Genomic DNA, 14,239 nt, shown 5'->3' with positions numbered 1-14,239 from the left:
AATGGCAGAGGATGGATGTGAGGTTGCAGAGAGATGATGGGAGCATTTATCTGCATGGAGGTGAGAAGGTCATTGACCTTGTTACTGCAGTGCCAGTTGATCCTTTGGAGTGTGGATACTGTATTGACCAGGGGGGGAATCTTGGACTAAGCTGGGAGTGGTCGTCTTTGCTAGTCCTGGGGGAAGTGACAGTTCTTGCCTGCATCATTTCATCCTTGAGGACCTCCAGCTTCTGCTCACAAAAAAGGCTATCTGTTTCCCTCTGTCCGACATGTCCATAAAGAGTGCAGGGCAGCACTGGACTGACGCTCCCTTGCATGGTGAACAATTGCATTTTAAGTATGGCACCAGCACCAGGAATCCCAATAGGTCCCAGCTGTGGTAAGTACTTCCACCTATTTTGAGAGGAAAGGACCACTGGGGTGCCACAGAGGCATGGTAGATGGGTAATGAGGTGACTTTTGGAAAATAGTGTCAGAAATTTTGCTAGCTTTCATGGAGAGAAATCTCCATGAACTCAGCAAAATTCACACTTGGCCAATTTCTTGTAGAATTCAGCCCAATGTTAATATTTAGCTACTTTGTTTTCCATGTATTGAAAAATCTCTTAAAATCTGCTTTTCCCTTCCAAGCTAGTTTACTATAATTTACCTCATATTTTTGCTTAAGCTTTTTGGTCATTCATTGTTGGTTTCTTCAAGAAAGAAAATAATCAGGCTTACTTCTATTCTTTGCAAGATTATAAGTCTCTTGAATGTTATTCTTAACTACTTTGGTAAGCCATGATAAATCTTCCCTTTGTTTTCTAATGGAATGCATTTCTGTTGAACATTTGTTTCTTTGCGTGCTTCCCACCTCATTTATAGCCATACCCTTTCATTTTATTTACCTAGTCAACTGTAGCCATCTCTTGCCTTATATGTGTGTAGTTTGTTTTGTTTAAGGTTTTTATTAAGTCTGGAGTATGTCAGTTCCAGACTTAGGCTCAGTACTGCTGAATTCTGTGTTACCGTTTTCCAGTGGGTCCTTAACTATAAGATTAAAGTTATCCCTAACTCATTTTACAATACTGGATCAACAATAGCTTTATAACTCATTGGTTTATCCAGTTATTGTTCCAAGAACCAGCCAGAAAATGTTTTACAAACTCAGCTTTCATACCACCTTTGCTGCTTTGAGCACAGCAGTTTGTAATGATTCAAGTCCTTTGTAGTAATGCATCGCTTTTGTTGAAATTCCAATGATATCCTGCTTATTTCTCAACAATGGTACAACAACTGTTTTGGGGCGCATTAACAAATCTCATCAGCATTTCCTGACACTCACTTTCTCATATCTGCCTTTTTTGATTCTGCTTTCTTATGTTCTCAGGTAAATTCCTTTCTTGTCACAGTCCAAATGTAATCTTTTACTAACAGGTCTGCTTCTCCTCCTTTTCTCATCTCTGTATCTTTTCAAAATGTTGTGTACCCTTGAATATTCATTTGTCAACTTTGGTCACCTTATAATCATGACTACACAACTGCAATGGACTGTTGCCAAATGTGGAGGACATGAATCAGTCAGATCCTACTTTCATCCAGTATCCAGACAAATGCACTCTTCAGGGGCTGGAATCTTGAGTTTTTTTTTTACCTTTTTTAATTTACTCCAGGTTGAGGAGCTGATGGTAATACATAGTGCACCCATGGTGCCTAATCTGAAATCAGTCAAACCAGTAATGTTTGAGAGTATCATACGAAGATGTCAGTTTGCTTTCAAAATGTTTTAGGCTATTAATCAAGTTCAAAAACTGGACTTCTTTCAGTTCTATCATCTATGCACATAGAATCTGACATTGTGCAGATTTGCAGAGTGAAGGTGCAATGGGATACTTTGGATCTGTCACTGGGACCTGCCAGGAATGTATCACAGGAGCTGAGTTCTGCACATGTCCTGCCTACTGCGACATGTCCTTGCTGAATTGCATAATCACCACTTTTATTCCTAAATTTTAGTGATTTTCTTGCAGAAAATCCTTGCAGAGAGAAATTAATAATAAATTAATGAAATTATGTAACATTCCACATGCACTGTTAATTTCTATAAAACATTTGGAAAATTTTATGTTTTGTTGAATGAGGCTTAGCTGGATTTTTAGTGATGAATCAAGTCATAATTATTAAGACTGAATGGTTGTTCGAAGCTTTTAGTCTTGCACTCATCAAGATTGACCCAGAAGTACAAAATTGCCATGGGAACAATAACTTAGTTGCATAAGAAAAGGGTGCTGATTGATTGACATAAGTCATAGGAGCAGAAGTTTGGCCATACAGTCCATCTAGTCTGCTATGCCATTCAATGAGATTGTGGCTGACCTGACAATCTTCAACTCAACTTTCCTGTTTTGTCCCCATAGCTTTCATTTCCCTTACTGATTGAAAGTCTATCTATCTCAACCTTAAATATACTTAATGACACAATATCAACAGCCCTCTCTGGTAAAGAATTCCATCGATTCATTCCTCTGAGGAGGCAAAATATCGCCACCTTTCTGTCCGGAATGCATGTCCCCATTACTCTGAGATTACACTCTCTGTTTCTAAATGAGCCCACAAGGGAAATAATCTTCTCACATCTATCCTATCAAGTCCGCTTAGAATCTTGTATGTTTCAATAAGGTCTTATTCTTCTATATCCAACAAGTTCAGGCCCAATCTACTCAACCTCTCCCGATAAGATGGTGCCTCCTTACCTAATATCAGCTGAGTGATCCTTCTCTGGGCTGTTCCAATGCCAGTATATCCTTCCTGAGATAAGCGGCCCAAAATAGTTCATGGTATTCCAGTTGTACTTGGATTACTGCCTTGCATACATTTAGAAGGACCTCCCTCCATTCTCTTTGAAATAAAGGTCAACATTCTATTTGCCTTCCCTATTATCTACTGAACTTGAATGCAAGCTTTTCTGATTCACGACAAAGACTCCCAATTACTTCTATTTCTTAGCTCTCTGTGGTCTTTCTCCATTTAAATAATATTCAGGTCCTCTATTCTTCCTGCCAAAGTGCCAAACTCCTATTTCGTTACAATATATTCCATCTGCCAAGTTTTTACCCACTCACTTAACTTGGCTGTGTTCCTTGGAGACTCTATGTCATCCTCACCATTTGCCTCCCCACTATTTTTGTGCCATCTACAAATATTGCTGTTGTCCATTCACATTCCTCAACCAAGTTATGGATAGATATATTGTAATTAATTGTGGCCCCAACACTCATTCCTGTGACACACCACTAATTCCAATTTACCATCCTGAAAATTCTCCTCTTATCCCAACTCTCTGACTCCCATTAATCAGCTAATCCTCTAAACATGTTAAATTCTACTTCCAATCCCATGGGTTCTTATTCTATTAAGTAAAGTAATGTATGAAACATTATCAAACACTTTCTGAAAATCCAAATGTATTGCATCCACTACTTCCCCTTTATCTGTCCTGCTTCATACCACCTCAAGGAATTCTAATAAATTCGTCTGGTACGACTTTCCCCTTCATTAAACCGTGCTGACTGCTTGATCATATTACGCATTTCTAAACGTTCTGCTGTTAGTTCTTTATAATAGACTATAACAAAGTGTTAGGAGAAAGTGGGGACTGCAGATGCTGGAGTACCAGAATTGAAAAATGTCGTGCTGGAAAAACACAGCAGGCCAGGCAGCATCCGAGGAACAGGAGAATCGACGTTTCGGGCATAAGCCCTTCTTCAGTGTTGCCTTGCCAGTTTTCCAATCCTTTGCAACTTCTCCAGAATTTAAGGATTCCCAGAGGATGACTACCAGTGCATCCATTATATCTCTGTTGATACTTTCTTTAATATTCTAGGGTGTGTCCCATCCAGGATCCAGGGTGTCTTCTACTGTGCAAACTGGTGCAATGTATTGAAACAACTCCTGTATCATTTCCTGGCTATCCATTATTATTTTAGATTAGAGTGGTGCTGGAAAAGCACAGCAGGTCAGGCAGCATCCGAGGAGCAGGAAAATCGACGTTTCGGGCAAAAGCCCTTCATCAGCCCTTTTAACCCTATTCATTATTATTTCCCCAGCCTTATTCTCGAAGGGACCATGTGCATTTTGGCATCTTTCTTCCTTTTATGTATTTAAAGAAGCTCTTGTTTTGTGTCTTGATACTCATTGCAAGTTTACATTCATAGTTTAGTTTTGGCAAATTGACTCTGGTTAAGGCATTGTATTCAGTTGAGTTAATGAAGTCACTTGCTGAATGCTTCATGTTCTTTGCATCTAAGTTAGAATTAATGTTTGGAATGGTGAAATGTGCAACACAGAGATCTTTTGTGGGCAAACATGTATATTACTCAACTGTTGGAAATTTAAGATAATCCTAAGGCTCACTTCATTGCCCTACTGTTAATATATTGTGTTCTACTTATTTTCAACCTCTTGGGAGATATTACTTCAACAAAAAGTGCAATATAAATGTAGTTGTTGTCTTGAGGGAACAGTATTTGAGCCATCTTGATTTCGCTTGATGTGCAGATGTGTATGTTTCTGGAAGCACAGAGAATTTCGCAGCGAGAGCCCCAAAATATTTTGTCTTTCGTTTTTTGTTAATGGATATTAGAGGCTAATTGTAGTATTAGGAATATTCTGTTTGCAATGAGATAACTCAGCACAGGGCAGGGATAATATGTTTCTCTGGCCATGTACATTTCCCCAGTGAGCCATCTGAGCAGTAGGTGCTCTTTCTTCTCTCTTATTTCAGTATAATACAGGAAACAATTCTAAAAATGACAAAAATTGATAGCATATGCATTACTTGATGAATATTAGAATTGAGCTATTTTATCAGTTTCCATAATTAAAACAATTCTTTATCAATGAACTGACTTCCTGTTTCCTTTCTCCAGGTGCATGTATCCATCAGGGGTCACTTTTCGCGGTAGGTCAAAACTTTACCTTTATATTTTGTTATAGTTGCGTTTTATTACATGTATGTATGACATTAATGATGGCTGTCAGAATTACTACGTTTTTTTCTGTACAAGTATGGGATTTAGATATCTCAGTGCTAAACATATTGTTTCCATCAGGACATTCTAGGTTTCTATTATGTAGGCAGAAGTGTGGACTGCAGATGCTGGAAATTATAGTTGTGTGTGTGGTCATGCAGCACCTGAGGAGCAGGAGAATCAGCGTTTTGAGCAAAGACCCTTCATCAGGAATGAGGCTGTGAGCTGAGGGAGTGGTGAGACAAATGGGAGGGCGGTGGGCCTGGGTAGGACATGAACGACAGGTCATGAGGGTGGTGCCAAGTTGGAAGGTTGGAACTGGGATAAGGTGGGGTGGGGGGACGCCAGGTGGCAAGGGAGTGGCGATGGAGGAGGCCCAGGACCTGCATGTCCCTGACTGAGTGGGAGGGGTAGTTGAAGTGTTTGGCCACGGGGTGGTGGGGTTAGTTGGTGCGGATGTCTCAGAGATGTTCGTGCTGGGCAAGTAGGCATCCTATCTCTCCAGTTTAGAGGAGACTGCATTGGGAACAACAGATAGAGTAAATGTCATGTGTGGAAATGCAGGTAAAACTCTGATGGATGTGGAAGGCTCCTTTGGGGCCTTGGACGGAGGTGAGGCGGGAGGTATGGGCGCAGGTTTTGCAACTCCTGTGGTGGAGTATGTGTAAAAGGACAACATTATAAAGAAGACTATAAAAGTAATCCAGTTAAAACAAATGACCTAACTTTGAATGTGGCTTAGCAATGAGAACCACAATTGTATTTTGATGCAAAAGTTAAAATTAATCATGCCTAATATGTTACATTTCAGATTATAACTTGCTGTATTTGTATAATTAGATTAGATTCTCTACAGTGTGGAAACAGGCCCTACTGCCCAACAGGTCCACACTGCCCTTACGAAGAGAAACCCACCCAAACCCATTCCCCTAACCTATATTTACCTCTGACTAACACACTTAACATTATAGGCAATTTAGCATGGCCAATTCACCTGACCTACACATCTTTGGATTGTTGGAGGAAACCCACGCAGACACAGGGAAAATGTGCAAACTTAACACAGACAGGCGGGAATCGAACCCAGGTCCTTGGTGCTGTGAGGCAGCAATGCTGACCACTGAGCTACCATGCCGCCCTATGAATGGCACACGACTGCTTCACTTTCCAGGAGAAATTTGTCTTTAGTCTATCTCAGCTGTAAAATGTGAAATGAAATGAACCACTCACTATCACCGTAAAATTAGTTTGATATTAGGCTGCATTATGTAAACATTAGGAAAGCAGAATAAGTTTTCATTTGATTTGAAATGAAGGTGTCCTCCGCCCACCACTGTTTTGATACTCATTAGAAACCTGTTCGCATTAAATTATGCATCTGAAGGTCTGTATAATTCTCTAAGGAGTTAGACTGAAGTAAACACTGCTGGTTTGTAGTCTTTAAGATTGATGTTATCGTACCTCATTAGATGTGCTGTACCAGTGGAATTCTTAAAACAAGAGAAATTATCTGGTCAATACACACAAACCTTGAATTTCATTTCTTAATCAAGCAGCAGCATTTCCAAACATGTCAGAGACAAAGTTCTTTTGCACTGGTGATATCAATCAGAATTAGAAATGAATAATCAGTTTTACAGTTGAAAGCATTACTGTTAGGAGGATGTGCTTCTCCCTTTCGTTAATAACTGCAGCAGAACAGAAACCATCATTGAAGACCTGGGAATATGCAAGTGTTCAGGGCTTTATTGATTTGTAAGATTATGTTACCTTATATAATGTAATGCAATATTTCAAGTAGAGCTGTATGAACAGGAAGATTTCCTTAAGTACAGAATTTAGATTTCGGCAACATTCTAACTTACTGTACAGGTCAATTAATCTTGCTTAAATGAATTGTTTTGGACACACCCCTCCCACTGAAAGAAACTTCAGGTTCCAGGACTGTGTTGAAAAAGGATGGTTATAAAGCCAATGTCAGGTATAGAAAATAATAATAAAGATACAGTCAGAATATGCAATGTGCAGGGGCATTTGAAAAATTAAATGCAAGGCCGGAGATAGAATGTGAGAGGATTAGCGGGTATTGTAAAGGGGAATCTAAAAATCTTGTATCAATATGTACAAAGTGAAAATGTATTTCATGAAAGAAGATAGTGCATGTGACATTTAATACCATAAATAACAAACTAAGCACAAAGATATTTCCTCTCTCAAAGCTATACAGAATTTAAAAACTGAGGTTAGGTTGAATTTGTATTGAACTTTGTTAGCTCAGACTCTGCTCCAAACTATCACCATTATCCCCCACCTGCATCCACCTGTTGCCTTCCAAGCTACTTCTTGCCACCCCATCCCCTTCCTATTTATCTTTCAGTCCCCTTGGTGGGCACACCCCCCACCCACCCCCACATTCCTGATGAAGGGCTTATGCCCGAAACGTCTACTCTCCTGCTCTTCGGATGCTGCCTGACCTGCTATGCTTTTCCAGCACCACACTCTTTGACTCTGATCTCCAGCATCTGCAGTCCTCACTTTCTCATACTCAGGAGTACTGTGCGAAGTTTTGTGCTATAGAAGGGATATGAAAGCAATGTGGAGGTTTCAAAAGAGATTGACAAAGAACATCAGAAAAAGGCACATGGATACACGATATAGTCTCTCAAGGCTAGTCCATCATTCAATAAGAAGGTGAATGATCTTCAACCTGAACTCAACGCTAAAAGTTCATCCTGAGGACAAAGAAGCTTTTTAAAGAGAGCCTGAGAGAACCATTGCTGACCAGGGAAGTCAGGGACAGCATAAAAGCAAAAGAGAAAGCATATAATGTGGCGAAGGGCAATGAGAAGCCAAAAGATTGGTAAGCCTATAAAGACTAACAGAGGACAACGAGAAAAGAAATAAGGACAAAGAAGATTAAATATGAGGGTAAGCTTGCTAATCATATAAAAGAAGGTTGCAAAAGTTTCTTTGAGATATATAAAGGGCAAAAGAGAGACAAAAGTGGACACTGAGCTGCTAGAAAATGATGCTGGAGAAGGAGTAATGGGGAACAAAGGAGGAACTGAACAAGTACTTTGTGGAAGACATGAGTAACATCCCAAACATTAAGAGAATCGGGGGACAGAAGAGAGTATGGTGGCCATTTCCAAGGAGAAGATGCTTTTTAAAAAAAACCCAAAAGGTCTGAAGGTGAATAAATCACCTCCACCAGATGGACTGCACCCCAGAGTTCTGAAGGAGATAGCTGAAGAGTTAGTGGAGGCATTAGTGATGATCTTTCTGGAATCACTGGTATCAGGGATGGTCACGGAGGACTGGATAATTGCTAACTTGACCCCCCCCCCCCAATTAAAAAAGGAGTAAGGCAAAAGACAGGAAATTACAGGCTGATTAACCTGACCTTGGTTGTTGGTAAGTTTTTGGAGTCTGTTGTGAAGGATGAGATTTCTGAATACTTGGAAGTGCATGGTAAAATAGGGCAAAGTCAGTATGGTTTCATCAAGGGGAGGTCATGCCTGAAATCTGCTGGAATGTTTTGAAGAGGTAACGAGCAAATTAGACCAGGGGATGCTAGTAGATGTTATCTATTTGGACTTTCAGAAGGCCTTTGACAAGATGCTGCTCTGGAGGCTTCTGAGTAAGGTAAGGGCCCATGGTGTTAGAGGCAAGGTACTAGCAAGGATAGAAGATTGACCATCTGGCAGAAAACGAGAGTGTGGGAATAAAAGGGTCCTTCTCAGGATGGCAGCTAGTGACTAATGGTGTTCCACAAGGGTCAGTATTGGGATCACAACTTTTCATTTTATACATTACTGATCTTGATGAAGGAACTGAGGGCATTCTGGCTAAGTTTGCAGATGATACAAAGATAGTTAGAGGGACAGGTAGTATTGAGAAGGTGGGGAGGCTGCAGAAGGATTTAGACAGGTTTGGAGAGTGGACAAAGAAGTGGCAGATGGAGTACAATGTGGGAAGGTGTGATGTCATTCACTTTGGTTGGAAGAATAGAGGCATGTACTATTTTCTAAATGGGGAGAAAGTTCATAAATCTGAAGTGCAAAGGGACTTGGGTGTTCTCGTCCAGGATTCTGTCAAGGTAAACTTTCAGGTTGAGTCAGTAGTTAGGAAGGCAAATACAGTGTTGGCATTTATTTTGAGAGGACATGAATATAAAAACAGGGATGTACTTCTGAGGCTGTATAAGGCTTTGTTCAGACCACTTGACCCATTTTCCTCTAAACCCTTCCTATTCATACACCCATCCAGATACATTTTAAATGTTGCAATTGTACCAGCCTCCACTTCCTCTGGCAGCACATACATGTACCACACTCTGCATGAAAAAGTTACCCCTTAGGTACGTTTGAATCTTTCCCCTCTCACCCTAAACCTATTCCCTCCAGTTCTGGACTCCCAACCCAGGGAAAAGACCTTGTCTATTTACCATACTCATGCCCCTCTTGATTTTATAAGCCTCTACAAGGTTACCTCTCAGTCTCTGACGTTTCAGGGGAAACAGCCCCAGCCTATTCAGCCTCTCCCTATAGCTCAAATCCTCCAACCCTGGGAACATCCTTGTAACTCATTTCTGAACCCTTTCAAGTTTCACAACATCTTTCCGATAGGAAGGAGACCAGAATTGCACGCAATATTCCAACAGTGGCCTAACAAGTGTCTTGTACAGCTGCATCACGACCTCCCAACTCCTGTACTCAATACTCTGACCAATAAAGGAAAGCATACCAAACACCACCTTCACTATCCTATCTACCTGCGATTCTACTTTCAAGGAACTTTGAACCTGCACTCCAAGGTCTCTTTGTTCAGCAACACTCCCTAGGACCTTACCATTAAGCGTATAGGTCCTGCTCTGATTTGCCTTTCCAAAATGCATGAGGAACTCTGCGCCTGTATTCAATGGACTTTAGAAGGTATGGGAAGTATAGTTTGTGAATGATTAAAAAAAAATTGTTAATGTTGCAAAAGTGAGCAAGATGGTAGATTTTTGGAGGCTATAGATTGGTGAAATGGGCAGACAGATGGAAGGTGCAAGTTATTGCAGGCAAGTATGAATGCATTTGGGGAGAAAAAAATATATTAAAGCAGTATCATCAAAATGACACTAGTGCATTGGCAAGAGAGACCCAAAGTCAAATTTGCATTTGGGTGCAGAGGCATGTTTAAGTGTGCAGCGAACCACATTTTTTTTTAAGAGTAAATCTGATTTTCTTCCACATTCCCAGATCAGGCATGCACACAGTCTCTTTGTGACTTTGGGATCTCCATCTTAAGTGGGGCTTTCCTACACACTTGGAGCACACACTGATAACTGAGGCAGGACATCTAACCGAACTGCTTCCATCCCCTCACACCTCATGGGTTCCAGCTAACCCTGGAAACTACAAGGCAAACTTGACCAGTCTTGGGGCACTTTAAATTAGATTTCCTCCTGCATGCCATTTTCCACTGGTAATGTAGGCATTTTGAAGCCCATTCAAACCATTGAAGATGTGTGAGTTCATGAAGAAAATGGAAAGGCTGCTGGAGAGTCTGGACAATTCTTTGAGTTAAAAGCAATGTGTTTTTAGGAGGTCAAATGTCAGTGGGTGCTGAGTTGGAATTTGACCTCATTTTACTGTAATGATTCATAAATAAGGATTAGTTTAAAGATATGTTGACTGTTACATTGACCTGTTTTGTATACTTGTTCACACATATTACTTGTGGTTTTATAATAGAATAATGGTATGGAGAAATGTTAGAAAATGACCTGTCAGCCTGTGCTGTAATTTTGTGGATCTGACTGGTACATGTATATAAAAAAGAAAATGGCTTTGACATTTAAAAAAAATTAACCAATTGTTTCCTGAAATTGATTTACACACACTGCTTTAAATAAAAGTTAGCAACATCTGCTCCTTCTTTCCCAGACACTCTGTCATTTAGACAGCTGTAGCCATTATCAAAGCTTAACTGTGTTTCTACAGCTAAGGAATACCTTGCTGTACTGAAAATATTCACCTGCGAATAAATGGCAGTTTCAAGAAATTGAAAATGCAGATTGTCCCTTGTAATTTGTTGTCACAAGTATTATAAGATGCAAAAAGCATCCTTTTCACTGTTTCACTATAATTAAGACTTTATTAAATAGCAAAAACAAACTATTTTCTCCACTGACTTGTAAATATTGCAAAAATTTGACAATTTTATACAGTGCATATTTTGTGAATGATGATAATGGAGGATGCCTGGAATGGCGTGGGTGAAAGGAAGGGGCATGGGCTGGAATGAGGTGTGGTTGAGGGTACTGAGGGAGGTGATGGTGAAATATGAGGCTTTCCTACGCAGTTGGAAGTTATACTGGGAACTGAGGCACGTTATCTAACTAAACTGCCTCCATACCTCCACACATGGGTTCCAGCATGCCTCAGAAACTACACTGCAAACTTGACCAGTGTTGCTGCTCTGACAAAATGGCATGTGAGGTCACACACTGGCCCAGTGTGCAGATTTTCTTGAGTCCCGAGGGAGTTTTGACAATTGGAGGTAGCTTTTCACAAATCATTGAAAGTGGTAGGACATTTGATAAGGTAGTTAATAAAGTTAGGCAATTATTGACGACATGATAAGAGGCACTGAATATAAAAACAAGGAAGTTTAATGAGCCATTAAATATTAGTGGTTATCCTTCAGTTATGCATAATTTTGCAAAGCAAACTTCAGAAAGAACGTATAACGTTCAGAGGAGGTTGACCAGGAAGATACGAGGGATGAGAATCATCTACTAAGATTGGAGAAGTTTGGATTCCTCTTTGAGCACAGCAGATTAATGGTGGTACAAACAGAGGTATTCAAAATTTGGATTTGTCCTCATAGAACAAGTAAAGAGAAGGTCTGGCAAGTGAGTTTGTAACCAAATGCTATTAATTCAAAATATTTGGCAAAAAAACCAGATGGGGAACAAGCAGAATTATTTCACTGACAATTGGTATGAGTTGGAATGTACTATCTGAAAGGTGGAGAAGCAGGTAAAATAAAACTTTCAAAATTAAATTTGATATGTATGTGAAGATAACTAATTCGTAGGTTATGGAGATAGACTGGAGTTGGGATTGAGTTGAACAGCTGTTTCAAAAAGCCATCACAAATATGACATGTTGAATGGGTCCTTCAGTATTGTATTCTGTGCAGTATGATTCTATGTTCCAGTCATGAACAAGGATATTGTTGTGCAAAATGGAAAACTTCTGGAAGTCTTATAGCCTTAAAGGAGCAGTCCTATCAAGAGTAATTTCCTTGTTTAAATCTATTTCATCCTGAGACTGGCCGAGGATGACTGTTGACCTTGGTCTGACTCTCAATGTTCTATTAAACATTATGTTTCATATATAATGGGGAGGTGCCAAGTAAGGTATATCAATGGTCTTATGGATAAGGATTTATAGATTTTGCTACAGTGGTCAGTTATTAACATTTAATATGCATGCAGCAAATGATCATTTTTGTGGAGGAATTCACAGCTTAACACCTTTTTAAAATAGTGGAGAATATTATTTCTTATTCAGCTAAGTATTCAAACTTTAAATCGCATGCTATAATGAGTGGGCTTTTTAACTGAACAAGCCTATTTTAAATACAAACATTTCTTTCAATACAAGTGGAATTTCTCAAACTGTTCAGAAAATTCATAGTAAATTAGAGTTTTTTTTTCTGATATTAATCTTTGAAAAGCATAATACAATTTCTGAAGCTTTGAAATCATTATGTGGGTGGGTAGCAAAGTAAATGTGATAAAATATTGATTAATTGATTTAGGTGGTATGAAGTTTTCCATTAGTATTAGTAGGAAGTCTTATTTTTAATGTCAAGGTAATAGAGTTTCAGTTGTTGAAAAACATTTTTGCAAGAAGCAAGGCAAAGTATAGTACCTACTGAATGCAATGTTTGTAAAAGCCAGAACCATTGTGATCCAAGTTCTGCTGTTTCATATTGCATTAAAATATTGGGATTGAATTTTTGAACCAAGCAATCCTTAAGGGATTTAATAATGTCCTTTTATTGATCTGTCTTCAGTTCTCAAAATATTGTATTTGCTGGCTTTTAATTATGATGTGATCTGCTAGACATAAGTGGGTTTTTGAAGCAAACCAGCAGTATTAGAATGTGAAGATTAAAGTCAAGGAAATTAACTTGGTTTGGCCTTTGAAGTTATAACTTGAAGACAGCAAAGTGAAATACGCACGGTTTTACATTGACTCTGACAGTTGAGCTTAAAATCAATTCTGCCCAGTGTAATGTTGAGCTTTGCGGTTTTTCATTGCTTCTTTTATTAGACTAGAAAGTCTTACTGTGCAGCAAAACCCAAAAAATCCTATCTTTCTCTCTGTTATGTACATCAACCATTTTAAGAAATATCTAAGTGCAAAGCAGATCTTAAAACGAGAATAAGAAGGGCAAAGAGAGAGTATAGGAATAGATTAACAGGTAACCATAAGGGAAAACAAGAAAGATTTTAAACACACAAATGACAAGATAAAAGTTGTCAAAGAAAGAGTAGGGCTGACAACGGACTAAAAAGCAGAATATGTGGGGAGGCATCGGGTGTAGCTAAAATTTTGAATGAGCCCTTTGAACTGTCTTCAGTAAAGACAAGGATACTGCATATATACCAGTAAAGAATTAGGTGCAGCAATGTGAGGTGGGAGAATAGTACATAAATGGTGCACTTAAAGATAGTCAGTTCTTAAACTTGAAAAGTAGGTCAGTCCAAATAAAATAAATTCTAAGTTACTGATGGAAGTGTCGGGGACACTGAAGAAGATCTAGCTGTAATCTCCCACTCCTCCTTGAATATAGAAGCAATTTAAGAGCACCGGAAGAGTGTAAATATTCAACCCCTGTTCAAAAAAGGCAGAACGATTAATCAGACAGCAACATACCAGTCTAATACCTGTGGCATGAGTCAGTTTAGATATAATAATCCGGGACAAATCTAAATGGCAGTTGGAAAACTGAGGTGATAAATTTTAAGTCAGAAAATTAGTTACATAAGAGCTATTTTTAAAAAAATGATCAGGTAGAGAGGAAACAGAGTTCATGTTTGAGTCCAGGGACCCTTAGTATCTTGCAGCCTTGCTTGCCCCCTTACAGTGTTCCTCTCTTTTCACCACCCTCTTTTCCCTGATGCTTGCCGTAGCTTTCTAATCTCCACTCACCCCTCCTTGC

The 14,239-nt window shown here is 39.3% G+C and overlaps 1 protein-coding gene across 2 annotated transcripts in view; it reads left to right on the top strand.

Annotated features, from left to right (window-relative positions):
- Positions 1 to 14,239, top strand: part of fras1 (Fraser extracellular matrix complex subunit 1) — a 441,368-nt gene that overhangs the window by 14,646 nt on the left and 412,483 nt on the right. For both annotated transcript variants that reach the window (XM_043696280.1, XM_043696287.1), the window contains exon 2: positions 4,910 to 4,941. In XM_043696280.1, coding sequence (XP_043552215.1) covers positions 4,910 to 4,941 — 32 coding nt within the window. The remainder of the gene's footprint in view (positions 1 to 4,909; positions 4,942 to 14,239) is intronic.

The sequence above is a fragment of the Chiloscyllium plagiosum genome, chromosome 1 (genome assembly GCF_004010195.1).
Source record: "Chiloscyllium plagiosum isolate BGI_BamShark_2017 chromosome 1, ASM401019v2, whole genome shotgun sequence".
Classification (NCBI taxonomy): Eukaryota; Metazoa; Chordata; class Chondrichthyes; order Orectolobiformes; family Hemiscylliidae; genus Chiloscyllium; species Chiloscyllium plagiosum.
Note: the sequence above shows the minus strand (reverse complement) of the source record. Positions and strands in the feature narration are given on the sequence as shown.